The sequence below is a fragment of the Pseudonaja textilis genome, chromosome 2, assembly GCF_049901715.1.
Source record: "Pseudonaja textilis isolate UNSWEBS1 chromosome 2, rPseTex1.2, whole genome shotgun sequence".
NCBI classification, from domain to species: domain Eukaryota; kingdom Metazoa; phylum Chordata; class Lepidosauria; order Squamata; family Elapidae; genus Pseudonaja; species Pseudonaja textilis.
The window spans coordinates 61,887,487-61,915,176 of NC_141991.1; the positions used below are offsets into that span (position 1 = coordinate 61,887,487).

General features: G+C 38.7%; 1 protein-coding gene across 2 annotated transcripts in view; it reads left to right on the forward strand.

The window, feature by feature from the left end:
• Positions 1-27,690, forward strand: part of CACNA2D2 (calcium voltage-gated channel auxiliary subunit alpha2delta 2) — a 636,728-nt gene that overhangs the window by 527,174 nt on the left and 81,864 nt on the right. For both annotated transcript variants that reach the window (XM_087924067.1, XM_026725351.2), the window contains exons 9-12: positions 8,545-8,595; positions 10,154-10,253; positions 18,746-18,904; positions 23,014-23,121. In XM_087924067.1, the coding sequence (XP_087780193.1) occupies positions 8,545-8,595; positions 10,154-10,253; positions 18,746-18,904; positions 23,014-23,121 (418 nt within the window). The remainder of the gene's footprint in view (positions 1-8,544; positions 8,596-10,153; positions 10,254-18,745; positions 18,905-23,013; positions 23,122-27,690) is intronic.

Here is a 27,690-nt window from a genome sequence, read left to right on the forward strand (position 1 = left end):
GACCTTGGGGGTCTCTTAGTCCAGCCCCTGCTCAAGCAGGAAAACCTATACCATTTCAGATAAGTGACTCATCACCAGATGGGAACAAAGCGATTAAAAACAACTCTCCTTGCTACTATATGTTACATGACGTATCAGTGCTGGGCAATAGTTAAAATGTTGGACTAGGACCTGGAAGTCCTGAACTAGCCTTAGTGGTAAGCCAGTGAAGTTCATTTCTAACCTATTCCTGGTCAGCTTGTGGCTTACTCAAACATTAACCTATCTATAGAACTGTGTGATGAGCAAAACTAGAACGGAAAGAAACAAACCTGAAATTTGCTCCACAAGAGGATATCATACTCTTCTGCAGTGCTAACTATTGCTTGTCCCTGACAGGCTCAGCAAAGTGTAGCTAAAACAAACATAAAACATGCATGTAATATGAGAAGACAGTCAATGGGCATTGCATAGATGGTTCAGGTTGTACTTTGTGTGATAACGGAGATGAAGGTAACGTAATTGCTGTTCTCCACCTGGCAGGCCTTCGAAGTAACATGCACCGGAGCTACGCTTCAATTTAGGAAATGCTGAAAAACTTCAGAGAGTTCACTTCTGAACTTTTGCTGCTCTTCGTTATTTTATAGAGGTGTTTCTATTCTCAACTTCTAAAGACACCAGATAGTTTACAGTGAAGTGCCTTTCAAGTGGGCTTGAACTTCCAAGAAGCCTGTAAGATTCCATTCTGGTCCTAGAAGACAAGGCAGAGAAATTGCTGTGGAATAATCTCCTTCCCATTGCATAACATACCCCAACGCATGAGAAGAAACAGAGTGTTTCTTTGCCGCACATGAGACATAAAGCTCAGCATCACCCCCAAAGAAAATATAATCACTTCCAATTAGGTAACATTAGTAATTGGGATTAGCAATCAAAGGCTGTCCATTTACAAGCAATTCCCAGTAATGCTGAATAATTGATAGTAATTAAGCACTAATTAATTCATGCTGGGACTGATCCTGTTTGAGCCAGCTCGTGCCATCAAATCTCTCTCTAGCTTCTTTGAGGAAAGGATCAGACTTCATGTAGACATAAGAGGAAGCATTAGCTTTATTTACAGTTTAACATCACAATGAATTTTTAGCAAAGCTAAGTGGCACTTTCTGTGCCACAATTTTCTTTTTGCACGCTCTTAGTCATCTATCAAAACATAAACTAAGCATAGCTCCCAAACAGTAGATAATATGCAGGTAGCTTTGTGAGGGTGGAGCCCTTCCTTTCCCCTAAATTATTCCCCTTTCTTGTGTCCAAGACATAAAAATAGGTAGACACAGAGGCCCCCCTGCAGTTGTCGATCCTCTCATGATCTATACTGTTCCCTTCATAGGTTTCTGTACTGTCAAAGCAGATTTAATTATCTCAATTGTTAAAATATGATCATCCTTTGACACCCTCTGGCTCAATTGGTAATGATTGACAAAACAGTGATATGAAGATACCAGACAGATTTGGGTCAGCTTTTATGATTCCGTGTATCTGCTCTTCTATGGTGATACATTTTTGATATATACTTCATAGAGAGTAGTCCAAAATAATGTCTTAGAAGAAAAAAGTATTCTTACATATGGAGGGATTAGTAGTTGGGTACTTCTGACCTATGGGATTTCTGAAAAATTTCACTGACATTTCCGAATATGCAATCAAGGAAATCCAACTTCTGTGATGGGAGTGATATACTATTTCTCCTCAAATAAGCATCACATTGACTGTATGATTATAGAAGCTGCAGTACATTATGTCAGGAACTGGGGGAGAAGGTCTGGGAAAAGAAAATAGCTTGTGGAGTATATTACACATTTTAAGATGATGAATAGATGGATGGATGGATTGAAATGGATAGACAGACAGACAGACAGTGGTTTCTAGATGTGTTGTTTCTGCAGAAGCAACTAATTTTTTTAATACTTTTTGCGCATTTTTGCACTCTAGTGGGGAATAACTCAGCTTGGCAGGCAAGCACTCAGCTTATCGGTTCATGAGCAACTTTCCAGAGGGTTTCTCCTGTCACATAAAAATGAGGAAGCTGTAAAAAGAGGAATGAGCTGAATGAACCAGTGTGTGTGAAAGAGCTACAAAATCCATTCCTGGGTTGTCAGTTTCTTGCAAACATCAAAAGGAAAAATGTGTCCCCTAGAGCCAACGTTCCTGATTGTCACCCCACTCTCCTGCATTCACACACACTCTCTGCTTATTGCCCAGAGGAGGGGTTTAAATGGGGAAGATAATACAGGCAGACTGCAGTCTCTTTCTCTCTCTCTTTCTCTCTCTTTCTCTCTCTCTCTCTCTCCCTCCCTCCCTCCGCCCCCCTCTCTGTGTACATGCAAATTGGAGCAGTCCTTTCAATGAGGCTCAGTGGAGTAATGTTCTTTGGAGAGAAAGTCAGGCTATATCATTAATAGTCTGTGGATACTGGCACTAATTGATCATTATGTTTATGGATTTTGTTTAGCAGGGGACTATTTAATTTTCCCAATCCCAACCACCCTTTTTACTTTCTTATTTCAAGCAGTCTTACGATAAGAGGACTGGTATTCCTAGGAATCAGTGAGAAAAAGATGCTCTGCAGGAACCAATGGACAGGTTTTGCCCTGAAGGATGTAAATAGTTAATTTCCCCATAGGTCTGTCCTAGCTGTGCAGCTTTCTAACTTGTTCATAAATGATCTGGTACCACAGCAGAGGAGCAAAAAGATCCAGTTTGCAGAAGTTACATTATCCTGAACCATCAAAAGGATCAGCAACAATTTCAAAAAAAAAATAGTGAAAGAGAAACAGGGCAATATTACATTTTTAAATATTCAGTGGTGGGAGTCTAACTCCAAAGGGAAGCATTGTGCCTATTCAGATCATGACCATGTTTGAACAACCTGGGACCACAAATTAGCCTATTACATTTTAGCCTAGAGCATTGCACAAATCCTTAATGGGTTCATTGTTCAGTATATCATACAGACCAAGGAAAGTGGGCTTATAGAGTAAACTGTGGTTGTTAATCATGTTGTACAAACATGAAATCTAGTCTGCATACTGAGGAAATAACTCTTGCTTAGACGGTTTTAAAGGGGGTTAAGCAATTTCCTGGGAGAATCAGAGTTCCTCACAATAGGAGGCAAAAGGGCCAAGTGATGTAATGTGAATCATGTCATGATGCAAACATTTTGACACCACCATGACTTCTATGAAAGTCCAACATCTTATCATGATGGCTGTAAGCATGTTTTCTGATTATTAATAGTGTCACTTTGATTAACAATTGATGGGGAGCCACAAAAGGAAAAAAAATATTTCATCTTGCTTTTCTGTTTGTGAATTTCTTAGAGACTATTCTAACAGTATTTACACATAGCACTGCTACATGTTTAGCTGAATAAGCCATGTCAGTATGGTTCAGACTTTACGTTAAGCTGTAATGAATGGTATTATGTGTCATCCTGAGCCCAAAAGAACCCACCACATTTTGACTTTGTATCATGAGTGAAGTAGACTTTTGAGATAACAGATAATAGATAATCAGAGTTGGAAGGGACCTTGTGGGTCACCTAGTCCAACCCGCACCCAAGCTGGAGACTCTACACCATTTCTGACAAATGGCAGTCCAATCTCTTCTTGAAGGTCTCAAGTCATGGCGCTCCCACAACTTCCGAGGGCAAGCTGTTCCATTGGTTGATTGTTCTCATTGTCAGAAAGTTTCTCCTTATTTCCAGGTTAAATCTCTCCTTGTTCAGTTTCCAACCATTATTCCTTGTCTGGCCTACAGGTGCTTTAGAAAATAGCTTGACTCCCCACCTCTCTGTGGCAGCCCCTCAAATATTGGAAGACCTCTATCATGTCTCCCCTGGTCCTTCTCTTCACTAGACTAGCCAAGCCCAGTTCCTGTAACCATTCTTCATATATTTTAGTCTCCGGTCCCTTAATCATCCTGGTTACAGGGTACAGGATACAAGATGCTGGAGCTCATACTTCTCAATCGACCTTTGTAGAGCAAACATACTGCTTGCTGATGTAGATATGGTTCAGTACATCAGTGCAGAAGAAGTTCCTGCCATCACCCAAACCAGCACTTCTCCTGATTAGATGATGAGCCAATGCTCTAGGTTTAAAAAAATTGACTGCATGTACAGGTAGCCCAACAATTCATTTAGTGACCGTTCAAAGTTACAACGGCACTGAAAAAGTGACTTATGACTATGTTTCACACTTATGACCATTGTAACATCCCCATGGTCACATGATTTACAACTGACTCACATTTATGACAGTTGCAGTGCCCAGGGTCGTGTCATTTTGCGAGGATCTTCTGACAAACAAAGGGATTTGGGAAACCAGATTCACTTAACAACTGTGTTACTAATTTAAGAACTGCAGTGATTCACTTAACAAATGAGGCAAGAAAAGTCATAAAATGGGGGGAAACTAACAAATGTTTCACTTAGCAACATAACTTTTGGGCGCAATTGTGGTGATAAGTTGAAGACTACCTATATAATAGTTTGGCCCACTATATCATGTGTCTGAAATAAAATAGGGGTCTGTCTATCCATCACTACTGCCCTCCCTACATTTTATGCCAATTTAACTCTGTAAATCGGTTTATGGAGAGAGAGAGGGAGAGAGAAAGAGAGCTGGACCAAGGTTATTCATTGAGATTTACAGAGAAAAATATAATATTTAACTAGGTTTAAGATGCATTATTTTAAAACAAGGGGAATTATTGAAAAAATAATAGTTATTGTTTACAAGGAGTCAAGTAATTGTCTTCTTACTATTTTTAAGTCATTTAGCCCTTATGAAACCAATGACATGGGAAGGAGGAATCTTAAGGAATTAAGAATTGTAACAATGCATGTGTGTCAGCAGACTCTATATTACTAAAAATCATGATACAATTCAATATTTAAGCTCTAGTAGGTGGTACAGCAGCAGAACACTATAACTCTGTAATGCATTCCCCATCCTTGAGGCAATCTAGCGTTGCTGACTGGCTTACTCTCCAGAGTTTGTTTGAGCCAGACCAAGGGTTGGGAACGATGGCCCTTTTATGACTTGTGCTGGTTCGGGAATTCTGGGAGTTGAAATCCACAAGTCATAAGGGGGCCATCATTCCCCACCTCTAATTTAGACAATGGATTCATAGTTGCATTTTTGCATTCCTGAATTTGTGTATGTGTACATACAGTTGTGCTCGTAAGTTTACATACCCTGGTAGAATTTATGATTTCTTGGCCATATTTCAGAGAATATGAATGATAACACAAAAACTTTTCTTTCACACATGGTTAGTGGTTGCCTGAAGCCATTTACTATCAATCAACTGTGATTACTCTTTTTAAATCATAATGACAACAGAAACTACCCAAATGACCCTGATCAAAAGTTTACATACCCTGGTGATTTTGGCCTGATAATATGCACACAGGTAGGCACAAAGGGGTTTGAATGGCTATTAAAGGTAACCATCCTCACCTGTGATCTGTTTGCTTTAATTAGTGTGTGTATATAAAAGGTCAGTGAGTTCCTAGACTCCTGACAGACCCTTGCATCTTTCATCCAGTGCTGCACTGACGTTTCTGGCTTCTGAGTCATGGGGAAAGCAAAAGAATTGTCAAAGGATCTGCGGGAAAAGGGAATTGAACTGTATAAAACAGGAAAGGGATATAAAAAGATATCCAAGGAATTGAGAATGCCAATCAGCAATGTTCAAACACTAGTCAAGAAGTGGAAAATGAGGGGTTCTGTTGAAACCAAACCATGGTCAGGTAGACCAACTAAAATTTCAGCCACAACTGCCAGGAAAATTGTTCGGGATGCAAAGAAAAACCCACAAATAACTTCAGGTAAAATACAGGACTTTCTGGAAACGTATGGTGTGGCTGTTTCAAGATGCACAATAAGGAGGCACTGGAAGAAAGATGGGCTGCATGGTCGAGTCGCCAGAAGAAAGCCATTACTATGCAAATGCCACAAAGTATCCCACTTACAATATGCCAAGCAGCACAGAGACAAGCCTCAAACCTTCTGACACAAAGTCATTTGGAGTGATGAGCTTTTTGGCCACAACCATAAACACTATATTTGGAGAGGAGTCAACAAGGCCTATGATGAAAAGTACACCATTCCTACTGTGAAACATGGAGGTGGATCACTGATGTTTGGGGATGTGTGAGCTACAAAGGCACAGGAAATTTGGTCAGAATTGATGGCAAGATGAATGCAGTATGTATCAAAAGATACTGGAGGAAAATTTGCATTCATCAGCCCTGAAGTTGCGCATGGGGACATTCCAACATGACAATGATCCTAAACACAAGGCCAAGTCAACCTGTCATTGGCTACAGCAGAATAAAGTGAAGGTTCTGGAGTGGCCACCTCAGTCTCCTGACCTCAATATCATTGAGCCACTCTGGGAAGATCTCAAATGTGAAGTTCATGCAGGACAGCCCAATAATTTATAGGAACTGGAGGCTTTTTGCCAGGAAGAATGGGCAGTTTTACCATCTGAGAAGATAAAGAGCCTCATACACACATACCACAAAAGATTTCAAGCTGTCATGGATGCTAAAGGAGGCAATACACCGTATTAAGTAAACTTTTGATCAGGGTCATTTGGGTAGTTTCTGTTGTCATTATGATTTAAAAAGAGTAATCACAGTTGATTGATAATAAATGGCTTTAGGCAACCACTAACCATGAGTGAAAGAAAAGTTTTTGTGTTATCATTCATATTCTCTGAAAAATGGCCAAGAAATCATAAATTCTGCCAGGATATGTAAACTTACGAGCACAACTGTATGTGTGTGTGAATACATAAAGATTCATTAAAAATGGTATTTTCATGTATGACAGTTCTTAAACATGAATTGCGACAATCCATGGCTTATGCAACTTGGTAAATTTATATATCTGGAACTATTGCAAGTTAGCACTGTTTTCAACAAGGTCTCTATTATGATGATGAAGAACAGTTATTTCTCTTTCTTTTAATTTTCTTTTGTTCTCTTTAAAAGTTGATTCTCTTGGCTGCACTTACATCACAAAAAAGAAGAGGATTGTGTGTCCCTTTATCATAATAATGAAGATACTGGCATGGCATTGTTCCTTGTTTGAATAATTGGCTCACAAATGATGTATGCTAATAGGTGAAAGAATAAAACCAATGACAGCGCCTGAACCAAAACCTTTAACCTACCAAGGTCTCTAAACTCAAGTTGGCCTCTGTATTAGCTTAGCTTGCCTAAACATTTAGACATAATTCATGGTAAAGAGCATGAATTAACAACTGAATTAAGTGAAAGAAAAACTGTTAAATTGTAAGGCTGTGAAGCTAAGAGAGAAAGGACGAGGATGTCATAAATTGCTATGGAGCAATGGAAATAATAGAGTAGATTGGAAATAAATGAATGGAAATAAAAGAATAGATTCATTTTAGTTTTTAATCCTTAATTATGATTGAAAGGGCTAAAATATGCATCAGAAAGTTTTACTTAGTGTTATAGGATGTTGTAGGTAGCAGCTTCTGCAGGGTAGAAAGGGGGCAGAGTGATGCAAATGACATTGCAATACAAACCCTGCCTTTTTCCAGGGGTATCAAAAGGCAACACTGTTTTTATTATTCTGACAAAATACTGCATAGTTTGGTTGAAAGTAGGATTCCATGCATTACTATGAGTTGCATCCTATGCATCATTGAATTGTAATAATGGAAGAACCAGGAGTAAATTTGGGGTGGGGGTGGGGGAAATAATGAAACATTCTGAAATAATATGATCCAGAGGGAAAGAAGTTGTTTTAGATGGCATGATTGGGTGGGAGGGCAGAAGACAAGCTAGCAGAGGAAGTGACTGGTTCTGAAGATCTCAAAATGAATAAAAAAGGTGATTGGTGAGCATTTGGTTATATAATGATGTAGAAGGAGCTCAACTCAGGAGAGATTTTCCTTTTTATTCCAAAAACGATAAAGTAAAAAATGAATCAAAAGTAATGTAAAATTAGCCTGTGTTCCTTTTTGAAAAAAAAATGTTTTGTAAGTTTTTGATCGCACAAAAATAGCTAGAAGTGTGCCCAGAAGACATATTAATGATAGATCAAAGTAGCAAATGGATGCAAGCTTCTTTTTTCATTTGTTCTTTTAAGCTGTTCTGATTTCCCAACTAAAAAGACTGTCTAGTCACATTTCAGCCTCCCAGTACTGGCCTTAAATATAGATGTGGCTTGTATGAACTGACACCTAATTATTATGTCAACATCCGTGCTATTCTTTGTCCAGCTCTTTAGTAGAACCAGCTTAGCCCAAGATACCGTGGAAACTTGAAAAGAACATGAAAATGTCCTTATTCTCTTAATTATGAAAGGGATGAATGATCTCACCCCAGTACTTCCCCCTTAAAGGCACTCCCTCAGCCTGCTAACTAGTATAAGGCAGGCCCTGTAGTTCACCTTCAGCCTTTCTCTAAGATCACAGTCAATTGAATGCAAGTTCTCATTTTATCTCTCTCTTTGCTTATTGCAGGTACATTCAAGGGGCCTCATCTCCAAAAGACATGGTGATCATTGTGGATGTGTGAGTGTATTTTTCCCTACAATTCTCCACTTGTCGGGTTTTCAGACTATATCTCATTGTTTGAGCCCCAGTAAAATGCTGAAATTCTTGAAATGAATTTGGAGGCCCAGTGCGCAGGAAGGACTGTCTCCACAGCATAACATCATCATGGAAAGGAAGTACTTGGTGCTTCGGATAGGAGGGCAATCCGACTGCAACAGCTCTCCTCATATTAGTCACCAGAGTGGATTTGGCTGATCTGACTGACAGAGGGTGACTCTTCCCTCCCTCACAGTCAATATATACCTGTCCCAAAGCTCTTCACTTTGTGAGCAGATAGGAGTGGACCATTCTTTCATCAAGGCTATAGCAGCCTAAAATTTGCTATTTCCCTTACCAATCTGTACTCTATTTGTACTGCTCAGGTGTATTCAAAGAGCATTGGGAATTTGGGAGGAATCTGGGTTTGGCGAAGTTTTTGTCTCTCATATCATCTTACACTACACAAAAACAAGGCAGGGTTACTTTAAATTTCTTCTTTGTTCTTGCTTCAGTCTTTGGACTACATAATCCCTTGTCTAAGTCCCTCCTTAATGGCTCTTTCAAGGTCAGCTCTAAATTCCTTTGGGGAATTTAGTGAGCAGTGGGCTGCAGTCCTATGCAGCTGAGCTGGGATATATTGCTTCAAGATTTTGAAGGCACAGATATGTATGAAAGGAAGGTTAGATGCAATCAGCACATATGCTAAAACCCATTTTGCTGGAAAATCAATCCTATTTAATTTGGCATAACTTGTTCCTAAGTAAACAGCAATAGGGTTGGAAAGCTTTTAAAGCCACAAGTCTATCCATATTGATTTGCTGATCCCAGGAATCTCCCCTTTTACCTTCTACCTCTTCCAACAAAAGATTAATTCTCACAGGTATGACAGAAGTGCACTGCCTAGGACAAAGGTGGAAGAATCTTAACATTTGATCCTATGCTTATTTACTCAGAGGTCCCAAGTATATTTAGTGGCATGTGCTGCTGAATCAACTAGTTTTTAAACTACAGCGTACAGGTGAAGTTTTTTTTTTTTTTTTAAAAAAGCTTTGAATCTGGGATGGGTTTAAGTATAATGAAGCATAATCCACTGCTGTTGCTAAAACTATTGGGTATAGACAGAAGAATGTTTCTGTTTGAAAGGAACTAGCAAGGATACTGGTGAAACAGAGTCTGAAACCTGAGGGGAGGAATATGCCCACACCAAATTGAACTGGACTATATATAGTGCTGGGAGGGTGGTCCCAACACATAGTGGCTTGATAGTGTGATTGACAGAATAGGCATTGAAGTACATCAGAAGGTACTCCTGATTAAGCTCCTACTGTTTGTTGCCTGCTGATGAGGAAAAGCATTTTGAAGTTAGAACAGCTAAAAGCAATCTTAAGCTATCTCAGATGTGGGTTAGTAGCAAGATGAAGGCTGCCTCATGAGGTCACAGCAGAAGAAATATGTTGCTGTGTCATGCTTCTGGAAGTGAGGAAAAGCTCTTAATGAAAGAGGTGCATAATGAGCTCTATCTTATCTTCTGTTACAGGAGTGGCAGCGTCAGTGGCCTGACACTGAAGCTGATGAAGACCTCCGTCTATGATATGTTGGACACCCTCTCAGATGATGACTACGTTAATGTTGCTTCTGTGAGTAGCCAGCCTGCAGTAGGAAATTAAGGAGCAATGACAGAGGCGGCTTTCTACCAACATGGCACCCACTAGATTGGGAAGTCTAATTAAAGATTTAATAAATGCTAATGTGCATTGTGGAATCTGTAATAGCCCATAGCGTCTTTAACACTAGGTTTGTTATGAACCAATAAGTTGGCTATATTTGCTTTTATATCTTTGGTAATACTTGTATATCTTCGGTAATGCAATGCTGAGCAATGCCTCAGTCCAAATTTTTAAAAAAGAGAATGCAGACCAAGAGAGTATGTGACTATTTGAGCTGTGCACACAAAGTAAGGAAGTAAGATTCAGAATCTACTATTTTCTTCATTGTAGTATCATTCATAGCAATAATTGATGGATAATTTATAATAATTATTATTAAATATAATTTATGTATAGATTCTCTTAGTTACATTATAAATATAGATACATGCATATAACTATAAAAAACACATTTTTTCTTACATAAAGATACATACTCACATTTAGGAAAGAGAATAGATTGGATGACACTAAACTGAACTACAACTTATTGGTAACCAATATGTTATAACTGTGTAGATATTTAGAATTCACAGCAGCATCCCTCTATTCTGACATAGGACAAATAGGTATGCCTATAGTCTACAGGTTCACAAGCTTCATCATAAGGAACTATCAGGTGTATTGTAGCAATTCGTACATGCTTAAAGATAGAGAAAAGAAAGCTTGCAAGAAATCTTTGCTCTCTAAGGATGTTGGAAAGCTTCACTTACCTGAATTTAAATAGACTGACAATTTTCACAATCCAGACCGTTAGACAGGTTTTTTGGTTAGATTTTGCACGTCTCTGGTTTCTCCAGCACATTTTTCCTACAACCTAGGCCATCCTCAACTAGAACATTTAACTGACAGAATGTCAAATACTGCAATAGTAATAAATATATAGTGATATACACTGGAATAACAATTGCACTACAAATACTGTAAATATTTGAGAATCCATTGCCACTGTAGATTATTGCTTTTGTCAATTAATTTTCAGTCCTATTAGTTATGCAGGTAGTCCATGAGTTACAACCACAACTGAGCCCAAAATTTATGTTGCTGAGTGAAACATATGTTGTTTGTCCCATTTTACAACTTTTCTTGCCCCATTTGTTAAGTAAATCACTGCAGTTGTTAAATCAGTAACACAATTGTTAAGTGAATCTGATTTCCCCATTGACTTTACTTGTCAGAAGGTCGCAAAAGTTGAACACATGACTCTGGGACACAACAACCGTCATAAATGTGAATCAGTTGCCAAGCACCCAAATGTAAATCACATGACCATGGGGATGCTGCAACTGTCACAAGTGTGGAAAAATGGTCATAAGTCACCTTTTTCAGTGCAGTTGTAACTTCAAATGGTCACGGAGTGAACTATTGTAAGTCAAAGACTACCTTTTGGAGAAGATGATGGTTCATAATTCATACTGAAGTCTTTCTATTTGGTTCATATAAATTCAACTATATCAGTGGCAGGTGTGACAGTCCAGGGGACAGGAAAGTAAAGGTGAAAGAACGAACCACTCAGGAGCAAGATAAGTATTTCTCTAGCAGCAAAAGAAATTAATGATCAAAGCTGTTATCCTGGATTTGATGTGGTGTTTTTATTGCCTGCTCTTGCACTTAGCAACCTCTAGGACCATGATGGGAAACCTATGCCACGCGTGCCGGAAGTGGCACGCAGAGCCATCTCTCCTGGCAAACCAGCTGTCACCTGTTGCTCTTCCAGGCCAACTGATCTTGGTGTGTGCATGCATGCTGGAAACCGGAAGAGCAGCTCTGCAGCATGCATATGCTCTTCCGGTTGCTCTTCCAGTTTCTGGCACTTCCGGTTTCTGGCACTACTCCGCGCACACACTGCTCTAGGCGTTAAACCAGGGGTGGGATTCTATCAGTTCGCACCTATTCTCTAGAACCGGTTGTTAACATTCTAAGCAGTTTGGAGAACCGGTTGTTAGAAGAAATTACTGGCCTAATCCTGTAAGAAAGGCAGGAAGGAAACATTCCGGTGTTGCTGACAGAAACTGCCTCTCCATTAACCCTTATTACATTCTTGGCAGGACTAGACTTTCTGTCTCAGGAAGTTCTCTGGAGTTTTTTTTCCTTCCTTTGCTGGTACTTTGCTTGTGGGGAGTGACCATTCAAAGTTACAATGGCACTGAAAAAAGTGACTTATGACTTTTCACACTTATGACTGTTGCAGCATCCTCACAGTCATGAGAGGCCAGACGAGGAGATGCGTGCCTCGATGTGAGTGATATTGAGTTGGCCACGCCCAGCCAATAACATGACCAAGCCATGTCCACCCAGTCACACGACCACCAAGCCATGCCCACCAACTAAGCCACACCCACAGAACTGGTTGTTAAAAGATTTGAATCCCACCCCTGAGTTAAACAATAGCTTCTCTAGAAACAAGTTGCTGAAAGCATCTCAAAACCAAAATGCCACATCAGCCCTACAAAAAGAACCCATGCTCTATTTGCCTGATTTGTTTCCTTGTATAACAGGGGAGGGGAGAGGGAGATGCCCGTCAGAGGCCTTGGCTTCTGCCTCTTGCAGCTCCTGCAGCCCAATTTACCATTTCTGTCACCTTTCCTTTTCCCACACTCCTGACTGTTCTTTGCCTTTGATCGATTGCAAATGACAAAACACACCTGCAAGCAATAAATTGCATCCTCCTTTTGCCATTTCCTCGGTGCCAGCTTTGACAAGCCGTTCTGTTTGCACAAGGTGGTTCTTTGTGGTGGGAGTTGTGGAGGGCGTGGGGAGTAAAGCCAGCAGGTGTGACAAGGATGAGGAAAAGGAAAGCTTTGACTGAGAAGATGATGTTCATGAAAGAAGCCGGGCTCTTTCCTAAACTTTGGTTGGATTAAGCTTAATTTACAGGTAGGAACACGTTGTGGTTTAAAGGATCACGAATGGAATTGGAGGCCGCAGCAAAGCTGAGCTCCTTTTAGAAGGCTCTTCCCAAGTTACTGCCTCCAGCTGGATAGATCCATGGAAAGGGACATCCAAGGATCATAGCCACTTGTTCAACAGCCTCTTTCTACCTGTTACATCCCTGTCCCTAATCTAAAATAGAGAGTCCTTTTTATCTGTTATTCCCTAATCCTCTGGTAAGTACAAAGCTTCTGGAACAGGAGAGGTGTTTTCCCCATCTCTGATATGGCATGGAGGAAGTAAGGAAGAACCTAAAACTACTTAAATATTTCTGTGAATGCCATTCAGCTCTCTAGCAAGCACATGGGGCTTTACGGGAGAGGAAGAGGGTTCAGCCATTCAAACTGAAAAGCCTTCCCTTTTTTAAAAAAAAATTCAGCTCAGGGAAGAATAAAGCTCGCCTCTCTTCGAAGTGCCCTATAGTTGTTTGAGAGAGGGCATTTTTTTTTTGGAGGGGGAAGTGCCTTGCTTCCCATCCCTCCTTATCTATTTCAGTAAGGGCTGGCAGAACCGTAGGCTCTCCATCCCTTATTCAAGAATAGGCTTCATTGTCAGTAAACTTTCAGACATGATTTATCAAGTTCTGGTACTTCAGTGCAGAGAAAAATTAAGCCACCACAGCAGAACAATCTGCTATGTTATCTTACTATCACAGAGTATGTACTGTATGTATGTATACATAGATGTTTGCTCCAGAATTTAAATTCTAGGCTCCCCCCACTCCCCATTCTTTCCAAGTTAATGGACCTTTGGCTGTTCTTTCCAAGGTCACAGCTGGAATGTGTTAGCATAATGTCGCTAGCCTGAGAACCATTGGTCACTCTTATACCAGCTTTCTTCTGAAGATAGGAAGGAATGGTACCGTCAAGCTTCAAGCAATGCTCTCAGTAGAAAGGATGGGAAGTGACTGAGAGATGGAGAAAACAAATGTTGCTTGTAGAACAGTACAAGGAAATGAATGACTTGGTGCCCTTTGCCCTTGCTGGCTGACAAGTACTTGACCTTCCTTATGCTAAACTGGTCCCAGTGATCAGCACATCTTCAGTGCTAAAAATCCCACTTTCTTAAGAATGGGTCTGTAGGCTCATGCCTGTTGAATATATGGGCATGATTTCTTTTTTTTTTTTAATAAAAAATTTATTTGGGTTTTCACAAAACATAATACAAGTAAAATTTCTTTTTTTTGAGAATAGTATGGTCCTGGATTATCACTTCTCCATACAGACACAAATTCAATTTCATCTTTATGTTCTATTCCATATCTTATTGCTATTTTAACATTTTCTCAATAATTTTCCCTTCCCTTAGTTTTCTCAATCTTACTTTTAATTATCTTGTTCCTTTCTAAATTCAATATATATATATATATATCTTTTTCTAAGTTTCAATACCTTTCTAGTCATCATATTTCTACTTTTGTCTGTCCTGCTTCAATTTCATATTTTCTTTTCTCATTAAACAAAATTTTCCCCTGTAGTTACTAATTGAAGTACGACACCTTTGTATCTTTTAATTTTTATCCATTCAACTCTTATTTAAACTTCAATTTATGCCTTTACAATTATAACATTCAATATAACACATAACTTCCAGTCGAATTCTGCTTGGTACATTCTTAAAATACACACTAAGTTCTTAAAGAGAATATATATATATATATAAAACAATAATAAATAAAATACTTATTCTATCCCAATTCAACTCTATCATTAATGTTAGTTATAATCTTTGACATCTTTAACATTCCTTTTCAATAGGATATCATACTTCTAGGAACACTTATAATATTTCCATGGTTTTTTCATGTTTCTTTCATATTCCTCTTCACTTAAATTTTTATAACACATTTATAATAATTAAAATGTTCCCCTCCTTTCCTAATTTCATTCTCTCATTCTCTTTATTTCATTTATTTATTAAACATTCCATTATATTACAATGAGTATTTTATCATTTTAATCACACTTGTTTCATATTTTCAAAGTTCATTTCTATTTCTAATATAACAATACTATCTTATGTACCCTTGCGGAATCCTCCTTTCAATTAAGTTTTCACCCATTATCTCTGTGTCTTGTACATTTTCCCTGTTTCTCTATGTCCTGATTCTGTCCTTTATAATTTCTTTTCCTTTCCCGCTTCTCCCTCTTCTTCTCCCTTCCCTTTTTGATCCCTTTTCTCTCTAATTCTGATTCGCTCTTCTATTTCTTCCTAATGTTATAATTACTTTTCAAACTATTCTTTTGGGGGGTTGTTTTTTCAGATCTTAAATTTTTCACTCTCTTTCCCCCCTTCCCTTTCTTTTCCCCACATAGAAATACTTGGTCATTGAAAATGGCTTCTTCTTTGTCCTGATGGGCATGATTTCTATAACATGCATCATATACATGCACTGACACTAATGTTTCTCTGTTTATTGTTCTGCCCTTTAGCATTTTTCTGCCTCTCAAGCCTTAAAGGGACAGATCCTACATACAGTATGTACAGTATGTATACATGTGAAGTGAAGTGAAGCTGGCAGTGTGTTTTTGGCACTGTAGGAACAATCTTTCATGTCCCCCAAAAAAAAAAAAAAAACCCACTAAAATATCAGTGGAACTTTGCTATTTATATCTACTGGGCCTGAAGGATTGCTTTAAATCAAGTTTACTTCTCTTTAAATAGTTTCCATAACAACACTCTTTGTTACAAAAGTAAAACCTCTAAACAATTTAGGAGTATAATCTGTACCTTCTTGATAGCAGGTAACATAGTTATTGACAGCATTATGCATTGCCTATAAATCAAATGGGTAACTGAGAAGTCGAACATACAGACTTCTGGACTATAACTATGTTGACTAGAAATCCCAAATATATACTAGTAGATGACATCAGAGTTCCTAAAATCCCCTATATAATATTTTCTGATCGATCGACTTTTAGGATGAGGTGAACTTATTCAATATGTTTCTACATTTCAGTTTCAGTTCCAATTGCAATAATTTATATATTTATTAAGTTCAGAGGACAGACTAAGATTTTTAATTTATTTTAATTTTAAATTATTAAACGGTGCCTAGTTACAGCACCAGACTAGAGGCCAGGAAACTGTGAGTTATAGTTCTGCTTCAGGGATGAAAACTGGCTGGGTGACTTTGGCTTAGTTGGTCCCTCTTAGCAAAACTCGTTTTACACAGTTGTGTTGTGGAGAAAACAGGAGAGAGAAAGAGCATACTAAGTATTTGCCACCTTGAGTTATAAAACAGTAATATGGAATAAAAATAGCTACATAATCTTGAACCCTGACACTTCATCAAGAAATGAATAGACCTTGGCTTGAGAAGAGCGTATGACATCCCCACCTAACTGGAAGGCACTAGGTTGAAAATTGTCAGTGGTGCCATGATTTTAAAATTAGTTCATCCAGATCCAGATTTCTGCTGAACTAATATTCTGTTGAACTAATATAACTAATGTTTATTTAGTATCCTATGACTATTGCCAAGTGTTGTATCTTATGATTTATGATGAATGTATTTTTAGAATGACTATGATCATGATTTATCACTTATTTGTATATACACTGAGAGCTTATGCACCAGAGACAAATTCCTTGGGTGTCCAATCACACTTGGCCAATAAAGAACTCCTGTAAGACCGTCCAAGAGGCAAGTCTGAACTGTAATTAGCCTGCCAAATTTTCCATCTGCCATGAGTTACCAGTTTATTATTGTCCTGCCTTTTTTTTTCAACAGCTGGCAAACTTACACATAAGAGAATGTCTTTTTCCTGGCAGTGCCAGAAGAGGCATCATTTCTGAAATGCTCTTAGTTGTTAATGGGTGTCCCCTGAAGGTCTTCTTAATATTGGTGTCTCTACTGCTGTTCAGCTGCATCCCCTCTGAAAAACTAGAATTTTCCAAGATAGATTTTCAGACAGGATGAATCCCCAACTGTCATAATCCTATCACCACATCAGGAACAAATAGCACGTGTACTGTTTTTACTCCAAAGCCTGATCCTGAGAGTAAAAGACTGAGAGAAAGCTTGAGGAATTGCCTTCTAAGTACTTTTCAGTTTTGTACTACAAATTAATGTTTAATTTGACTCAAATTAAACTTGTTCTTCTCCCCTTCAATAAAGTAAAGTTGTTCTTTTTATAAGTCAAAATCAAGGCACACCATGGAAGAAAGTAAGAATTCCATCATTCTCTGTAACCCTATCATGCGCCTGTTGACTAGCTGAAACATGGCTGGCCTAATTAACAAGTCTAGCCTTGTTACTTTTGCTGGATCGCTGCCTTCTAAATTAATGTTCTGTATTTCCAGCAAACTAAGCCATAAGCAAAAATGAGTGGGTTTTTTTCCAGTTCACCTGCTGGCCAAACTCTATCCAAGAGAAACCTGCTCTCTCCCAATAATCATTTATCATAGAGTACCCACTTCACTGAGCCTGTGACCTTGTGATAAGGCATTAAAATGTCCTGCAAAAAAAAAAAAAAACGTGTTTGGCCAATCCCAGTTATGCTGTCCACAAGTTCATTCAATTCTCAATCGCTCTTAACAGGAAGGAAGATTTTTGTTATTCCTTAATGTCAGTCTATTCCTTAATGTCAATCTATTCCTACAGAAACCTGAATACAGAATGTGGTGCCATCAGTAAGAGGGCTGTAACCCCTGGGAAGAGGGGAGGAGAAGCCATTTTTATTTCAGTCAGTCCTTTCTGCACTTCTTTAACACAACCTTATCCAAATTGTCTTTCCTTATGTGATTGGAGTTACAGTCTGCAATTCTTCCTTTCACAAGAGGATGGGAGGACCATAAAATATCTTCCCCAGTGGGCATATCTGCTGTGCCCCTGTTGTGCATTGTAATTGGCATACTTTCTCCTAGAGAACCCTGTGAATTTGCAGGCTGTAGTAGTAATTGGAAATATCAGTTTGAGGTAGTTTTGTTCCTTCCCATTAAAAAATAACTACAATTCCCATGATCCCTTGATTACAGCCAGTTGAAATCTTAGCATTTGTGTGCCCACTCATGCAAAAAAAAAAATGCAATAGATCTTGACTGCTGTTTGATCTATTTCAAAGATACACTCACTACCAGTTGAGACCAATATAAAGCAATTGATCATCATTTCCAAGTGTAGTGAGGAAACAAGCTGCCTCTTTGCTGCTGCTTCTCTTGCTCTCACGTAAGCACATCCTTTATAGTTGAATCTTGATCAGCACAGCTGTAGAAACTATTGGAAGGGTTCCAATATTTTGAACTAGGATATAATCATATTTTAAAGGAAAGTGGGTCTCTGAAAGTAGTAGTAATTTTTTTCTGACCTTCCTTGACTCCCCAATTGATTGTCTCAGCCGACTTGAGTATGTTATCATGGCTCGGTATTACTCAAAACATTTATGGCTCTGTTATTCACTAAACCCAGTGGTGGGAGCTGATCAGATTCCCAGCTTTTGCATAGTGTCCTTAACTAGTCTAATGGATTATAATTTTCTGTCTTTCAGTTTAACCAAAAGGCACAACCTGTGTCCTGCTTCAAACATTTGGTCCAAGCTAATATCCGCAACAAGAAGGTCTTCAAAGAGGACGTAGAAGGAATGGAGGCCCAAGGAACCACAGATTATAAAGCTGGCTTTGAATATGCCTTTGAGCAACTGCAAAATGTAAGTCCAGGTTTTAAACTTGGGAGGGTGGAAGGCTAAGCATTCAAATACCAGATTTCAAATAAGATGGAGACAAGAAAATATGGAGCTGGAGAAGTAAGGGTCAAATTTGATAGAAAGGCATATGAAGAATTTTTAATGTCCTATTTGCTGAAAGCACCAAAGTGCAGGATCCTCCCAATCTATCTCCAGCAACTGCTATCAAGGGGGAAAACAATAAAAAAAATCTCTATATTTGTAATTTTAGCTTAACCTTGACAAGTCTAAGCAGCAGAAGGATTCCTGGAATTTCATGTTTATGTCTCAGATTCTCATAATATCATTACTGTGTTAAAACGTAGAAGTGATTATCCTAAGAAGCTTCTCTGTTGGTTCAGTTTTCCTTGACAAGGCACTAAATAAATATATATTGGACAGCAATCTGAGAAAATTGAACTCTTACCTAGCCAAAATGATTCACTGGTGGACTTGGTTTGTTGCTGTAATAAAATGAGGAAAGAAACCATGCATGCAGCTTTGGAACAAGAGAATAGAAATGGAATAATACTCAGAGGCCACAAGGAAAGAAAGAAATCCATTGTGTTTTATGATTTCTTCCTTCAGCCTGGGGAACTGCAGCAAGTTATAGCAGTCAGTGTGGCCCCTTCTCTCCACACAGTCAAATACTGTATTTGATGGCAGCCACAATTCACTGCCCTTGTTTTGTTTCCCTAGGTAGATGCAACCTTCTAGTTTGCCAATTGCAGCTTTGCTCTTGAGATTTACTGCAGCTTTCATTACCATGAGAACCCAGCCTAGCACAACATTCCACAAACATTGTCTCCCTTCGCTATATTCTGTTCTGTTACCTTAGCATACAGATAAACAGTACAGCAGTCTTTGATAAAAAAAAAAATATTAAAGGACTGTGAAGGATTGTGGAACCTGTCATTTAAAGCCACACTGATTTCCCCTTTTAGCTGCAAGTTCCATTATAGCAATCTTTTCAGAACAGAGACAGCTTATTGTATTTTAAATATCCTGCACACAATAAAAAAAATTGCCATTTGTAAGCACAGTACATTGTGAGCACTTTATATATTTGTACTTCTCTGCTTGTCCCATATATAGATCATCTCTCTCTCCCAAAGTACTGAAGATAAAATACAAGGTTCTTTTTCATACCTATCAACCAGGGGTGGAATTCAACCGGTGTTACTACCAGTTCGGTGACTACGTTTTACGCTATGCGCATGTGTAAAAAACCTTAAGCTGTGCCTCCCAGACAGCTGAAAAGCGCTGCATGCAGGTGTGCAGCATTTGAAAAGCCTCTTTTTTCCTGCTTTTTCAACCTCAGCTGTGCTGCACAAAGTAGCTGAGGTTGAAAAAGCAGGAAATAAAGGACAGATAAGAGCCCCGGTGGGTGGGCCAAACTGCCGCAAACACAGAACCAGTTTGGTGTCTGCTGCTCTTCAGAGCTACCGGTTCTATAAAACTGGGCAGAACCAGTAGCATCCCACCCCTGCTATCAACCATATTAGGGAGGGGGTTTTTTACACCTAGAAACTCTGTGAGGCAGGTTGGAACAAGATAATGACTGACACAGAGTCAGTAAACCTGTTTCTTGATTAAGAGGGGTTATTCTGACCATAATACAAGTAGCCCTCAATTAACAAACATTGAAGTTAAGAACCTCCCCATCCCACCCCCAAAAAGTGGTACTAATGACCCAGTTCTGGAATTCTGATGGCCCACGGTCATTTTTGGGTGCTTGGCAACTTGCTCGTATTTATAGGTACTTGCAGCATTCCATAGTCATGTGACCACAATTTTCAGTCATTTTTTGGGGTGGGGGCAATTTCCACAGTTTACTTCTCGTTTCTGGCAAAAAATGGTCATTTGGTATAACAGATTTGTTTCACAACCATCACATTCACTTAACAACTGCTCTAGAAAAGGTCATAAAAACTGGTGTGACAGATAACAGATAATCAGAGTTGGAAGGGACCTTGTGGGTCACCTCGTCCAACCCCCCACCCAAGTGGGAGATCCTGCACCATTTCTGACAAATGGCAGTCCAGTCTCTTCTTGAAGGTCTCAAGTGATGGCGCTCCCACAATTTCTGAGGGCAAGCTGTTCCATTGGTTGGTTGTTCTCACTGTTAGAAAGTTTTTCCTTATTTCCAGGTTATATCTCTTCTTGTTTAGTTTCCATCCATTATTCCTTGTCTGGCCTACAGGTGCTTTAGAAAATAGCTTGACCCCCTCCTCCCTGTGGCAGCCCCTCAAATATTGGAAGACCACTATCATGTCTCCCCTGGTCCTTCTCTTTATTAGACTAGCCAAGCCCAGTTCCTGCAACCGTTCATTGTATGTTTTAGCCTCCAGTCCCCTAATCATCCTGGTTGCTCTTCTCTGTACTTTTTTAGAGTCTCAACATCTTTTTTATAATTTTATAAAAACTAGATGCAGTACTCTAGGTTTGGTCTTACTAAGGCTTTATAGAGTGGCATTAGTACTTGATCTCGATTGTATCCCTCTGTTAATGTAACTTAGGGTTGCATTAGCTTTTTGGGCTGCTGCTGCATACTGTTGGCTCCAAGATCCCTCTCACAGTTACTGCTATTGAGCCTGGTTTCACCCAGTCTATATGTGTAATTTTGGTTTTTCTTGCCTAAGTGTAGAACTTTACTTTTCTTTACATTGAATTTCATTTTGTTAGATATGGCCCAGTGTTCTAGTCTGTCAAGATCCATCTGGATCTTGAGCCTATCTTCTTGGGTGTTAGCTATTCCTGCCAGCTTAGTATCATCTGCAAATTTGGTAAGTTCCCCTTCTATTCCCTCATCTAAGTCGTGTGGTCACATGTTAACCTGTTTAATGACTACCATGACATGACTGTAATTCTGAACTCAATTATAATTGTAAATTGAGAATTACCTGTACCACAAGCAACAATGCAAGCAGGCACTGCTTAAACACTAGTGTTTCGATCATGCCACCAATAAGTTCATTAGCCATGTCTGAACTGTATCTCCTTCATTATTCTTTTTCCTGATCATGCGAGGGGCTGAAACCAAGGATAAAAGTTTCAGTGCTGAGTACTTTCCCCTAGATGAACGAAAACTCCAGCAGCTGGTACTGAAATTTCATTGGAAACAGTTGCCTCTTCCATTTCATTATAAAGTTAGCAGGAGCCATCTGAGAAGACTTGGATCAGAAGGGCTATAATGACATTGGACAAAATAAAGATGAATAGCTCTATTAAATGCTGAGCGGTAATAGCCACAACATAATTTCTGTCCCGACAGCAACTCCTTCTCCCTTGCTCATCTGTGCCACCTTCATCCCTGGAGAATAGTTAAAGAAAACAGATGTCTCTCTGCCAGTGTCTTAAGAGGACAGCAACCAGGATAGGAACTGATAGCCTTGACATCTGTTGTCTTCTGCTCTTTCCCATTACAAATATCCTGTTGTTGACCTCTATAAGGAAGTTGACCTCCTTGGGACACATAAGTACACATATAAATAAATATATATCCTTTTACTGCTTCCCCTAAGATTGCAACCATACATTTCCTTTCACTGGCTTATCCAGAAGTCTGAAAAATACACCTCAATTGAATAGAGTCCTATATAGGAAAAATATATGTTCTAATTAATGTATGCCTGTATTTCTGAACTCAGCAACCTGTTTGTGCGTGTTTATTCTTCTCTTTACACAGAAAAAGTATTAGTCCAAAGTCTTAAGTAAAATGTATGGGGTTTGAAATTTATACCAATGTGCACAGATCAAATTCTACACTGAAATCTGCAGTTTTTTTAAAAAAAATGTAATGATGTTTATAACTGAAAGTGTATATGGGAATATGCGTATTTAAGAAAAATATGCGAAGAAAACTTTATTAGGAAGAAACATACACAAAACCACGTTCAGTTGCAGAAAAAATGGCTTGAAGAAGCCATACTGTATACGTAAAATGCCGGTTTCCCACCAACAATTTATTTTAATCAAGTGCCCTTACAAATACAGCTATGTACTGTATATTAGGTTGTCTCTCTCCCAGAAAAAAAACAATGTACTTGGTTCTGTGTCCTATACTTGCTGAAATGTCTGCTTCTTATTTATAGTCCAATATCACAAGAGCCAATTGCAATAAGATGATCATGATGTTTACTGATGGAGGAGAAGACAGAGTGCAAGATGTTTTTGAGAAGTATAATGGACCCAACAAGACGGTGAGTATTCAGCCTGCATCTGAACTTGCCCTTGCGACATGACTATATTATGTCCCCACGTGGGTATCCAATATTACTACAGCCACTTGTGTGTCTCTTCAAGATTCACAATCAGATTGGAGAGTAGTATATCTAGATGATCTATTTCTCAAAGGAGTCCTAAAGGGAAGGCCTACTGGGATTCCTCCAGGAATACCAAAATATCAGCATCTAATCCTTTCTCCTTCCACAATCCGCATCTAAATCACAGTGTAGTTGCAGCTGTATCCTCTCTGGTAATGCCATTGCCATGCTACTAATTTCTATTCTCAGAGACCAGAAATTGTGTACTGGATCTGCAAATTGTTGCCAGCTCCAGCACTGTGTTTCAGATATGTGAGCTTTTGAAATCAAGAATCTAAATAATGAATAATAGACAGAATGCAACAGAAAGTCAAGCACTTTATATAGACATGCACGTGCATTCTTTCTTCACTAAATATATAAAAATGCTATTTATATATTTACTAGAAAATGCTAAATCAGCTTATTAGACAGAAAAAGACTTCATGTTGCTGCATTTTTTAGCTTTCAGTCTGTAAAAAAGGAATCTCTTCCACATAGCCTCTAAGTCAAAATAGACAGTTAAAGTTCTTAACCATCTGATCGCCTGAATTTTTTTAAGAAAAGTTCTGGATTTCACCTGCGCTTTAACAGAGCTGATTGGGGAAGTCTCCACAAGGGACATAATGAATCAGGATTGGTTTTACTCTTCTACCATAAAAATCACATTTAGTTACATTTCAGATTCAACAAACATGATTAAGCTCGTAAATTCAGTTCTGCCTGGGGGCCAAAACAAGGAATTCAGTAAAATCTACAGATTTTTTTTTCTTCCAGGAAATTCTATCCAAACGAGAGGGTATGCAAAGTAAAAATAATAATAAAGACCAAATGAAGGATAGAAAGACATGTGCCAAAGCAAAATATCATGGCCAGTATGTTTAAAAAAATTCAGGCAAAGCATAGAATGAGACCTGGCAAAGAGGAAAACCAGGAAAGTCAAAGAAAGAGACAGGGGCTAATTCTGGCTGCACAAGATCAAGCCTTAAGAACAAATGCATACAACGCCAGAATTGGGAAGACAGCAACAGGCAGCAAATGCTGTCTCTGCAAAGAAGCTGAAGAAACAGTGAACCACCTAGTTAGCTGCTGCAAGAAGCTCACACAGACTGCCTACAAACAACGCATGACAAAGTAGCAACAATGGTCCATTGGAAGATCTGCAAGAAATACCATTTGTCTTCAAGCCAGAACTGAAGTGATGGGACCACGAGATAGAAAAAGTAATAGAAAATGAAGAAGCTAAAGTGCTTCTGGGCCTTTAGAGTTCAAACAGACAGCATCTGCCTCATAAAACCCCAGACTTAATAAATGTCAATAAGACAGGCAAAAAAAGTCAGGAAAGCAGACATGGCAGCAGTAGAGAAGAGAAAGAACAGGAGAAAAATCACAAAATACAAAGATCTGCAAACAGAAATAGAATGTGACAAAAGAAAGGAAAGGTAGTATCAATAGTAATAGGCCCTTGGGTGCAATCCCAAACATCTGGAGCATCACTTGAACACATCAGCATTGACAAAATCACAATCAATTATTGCAAAATGCAGATTTACTTGGGATAGCTTACATCCTGTGATAATACCTTTAACATCATCTAACACCAACAGCTCCCTATCTTAAGTCCTTGGGAGGGACTTAATAAACCAGTAAAAATGCCAAATCCAATTTAAGCCTCTGGCTGATCGTGTGAACAGCCATAATCCAATAACAACTTGTGAACACCTTCCTCTCTTCATACCCTGCCATTATTTGTCTTGTTCTAAATGTTCATCCTTTGACTTGGATGGGTCTATTTTACAACAAAGAAAATGACTCTGCAGTGGCTAAGTTAAACACTCTTCTTCTGAATGCCCCATATGCACATTTGATTTTTTTCTGTGAAGAAAATACAGGTGTAGTCATAAATTGTGCTGTTTTGTTCGACTGCCAATACATCTTTCTCAGTGAGGATTTCTGTGTGAATCAGTAACAATGCCAATATAATCAGATCCTTGAATATAGGATATATTCCTATAGAAATGGCAAATAATTGAAGGCCCAGCTGTCTGACTTGCTTCGATTTAGTTATGGGAACAGACAGCAGCAGCTAACTCAGGTTTTATCTGCCTCATTTGATGCCAGCTATTTAGACAGTTGATCTTCCTGCCTGTCTGCTCCTGTGCTGAGCCACTGCCCCTTTAATGGGGTGTCTAACATACCGGCACTGGTTTTATTGCTTGCACTGACCTTGAAGTGCCAGAAGGAAATGTGGACAGAACTTCCTTTTAAAATTTGTAGAGGCTGTTTCTCCAAGACAAAGAATACATTTTGTTCATATGTCAGATTTTTCAGATATCCCATCAAAGTCAACTGTATGATAAAATGTCAGCCTGTTAATGGAAGTTCAAATTAAATGACTTAGACTCAAAAGTCGCATAACTTTTTTACTCTTCATGTTCACATTCTTTTTCCCTTTTCATACAAAGAAATAAAGGAGAGGGTTATGTCTCTTTTGCATTTTTTTTGGAGAGGATAGCATGAGCAATAGAAAACTTGTAGGTATCCACAGTCCCCAGTCACTTCTGTGCCAGGAGAGAGAGAGAGAAAGAAAAAGGAAGAGAAAGAGAGAGAGAGAAAGGAAAGAAAGAAAGAAAGAAAGAAAGAAAGAAAGAAAGAAAGAAAGAAAGAAAGAAAGAAAGAAAGAAAGAAAGAAAGAAAGAAAGAACCAACCTCACTTTTCTAACTTATTGTATATGTATAAGTCTTAATGTAACTAACACCTAGTGGGCATTAGAAGCAGGACTGTTGTCATGATTCCTTCAAAATTCATCCTCAGTTTTTCAATATCTAAATTTAATTTCAGTATATGTATACAGCCGAGAATGGAAATTGACAGTGGAAACTTGTTGATTGGAAAGGTGAAAATGAGGATTAATTTAACATCACCTGAAATGTTTTAGAGAGGGCAAGAAAAGAAGGACTCCAATATTTTAATAGGTCCAAAGTAGAACCCAGTTCAGCTTACTTAATTGATTGGGAATGTGAGATGGCTCCAGGGAAAGGGTTCAATTTACAGAACTCAAATTCTGCAAAGTGAAGATGACAGAAGTTGTCATCCAATGTGATTAGAATGGCCTCTCCTTTGAAAGTCTGAATTACAGGGATTCCCTCCAGACTATACTGGATCCTTAATTCCCAGTGAATGAAGAAGAGAAGCACAGGAAACTTTTCTTTACCTCTGCAATTTCTACAAGAGATGTGTAATGATTGGATGAAGAGAAACAAACATACATTTATCGATCCAGTATACTTAAAATATTGTGCAAGGTAAATATAAACCAACAGAACATCTACATAAAATATTCCCCAGGAAAACAACTATAAAACCATAATAAACTGAACGATAGAGAATAAAAATAAAAGTGAAAAAGAATAAGAGCCATTGTGGATGCTGCTCACAGTCTAATTACCTCAGCAATAATACTGTAAAGTTGTATGGACCCTAGTCCTCTTGAAAGGTCAGGGAGGTGCCCCCTGAACCCCTCAGAGGAAAACTATTCCACAAGAAGATGGAGATTACCAGAGAGAAACAAAGTTTGCCCCTTCCACCTCACTAATGTGGGCACACTGACCACCCACACTTGAAATAAGCTGGCTATTTGAAATGAGTAGTCTGATCTAGGGATGATAGAATCATGAGTGGCGTGCGTAAGCGCACCAACATGCCTACCATCCCTGTCTTATTGTTTCTTTTATTTATTTTTTATTTTTCTTATATGTATCCATGTATTCATCACTATGTTTTTTGTTTTCTTAAGTTTTCACGGGTACTTACATGTGTGGCATTCAGCTTTGTTCGGGTATTTTCCCACGTCATTGTAGTTGTGCTTTTAAAGTTGTAGCAACGTTTCAGCAGAATCTCATCTGCCATCATCAGGCTTCTATACAGAAGCACAACTACAATGATGTGGGAAAATACCCGAACAAAGCTGAATGCCATACAACTATGTTTTTACTTATACCTTTTATCTTGTAAGCAATTGACAAACCAAATAAATAAATAAATATTATCAAAGCAAGAAGTTGGCACATCCAAAAGCTGTGGAACTATTTTCTCTGTCTCCCCTTCTCCAAGAAAAGGAGGATGAAATTGGAAATAAGAGAAGCTGGAGGGCAGAATTTCCTTTCTTTTTCTCCTCCTCTCTTGTAATGCCTCTAATTCCTGTAGGTTCCTTTTTATGCACAGTATTTCAGAAATACTTTGTGTAATTATTAAGGGACTTTTGGGTCTTTCCCTCTTTAATAAAAGGGGGGGTATCCTTCCATAATATATCAAATTTATTTTTCTTGGCAATAGATTTTTCCTCTTAGGAAAAGTGGAAGTACGTGAGCCCTGAGTAAGACAACCAAGAAAATTAATTCTTTCCTTGGTATGGAACTGAGGAACAGTGCTATTACAGAAGCCATCCAGCAGCAAGAACAGTGCTG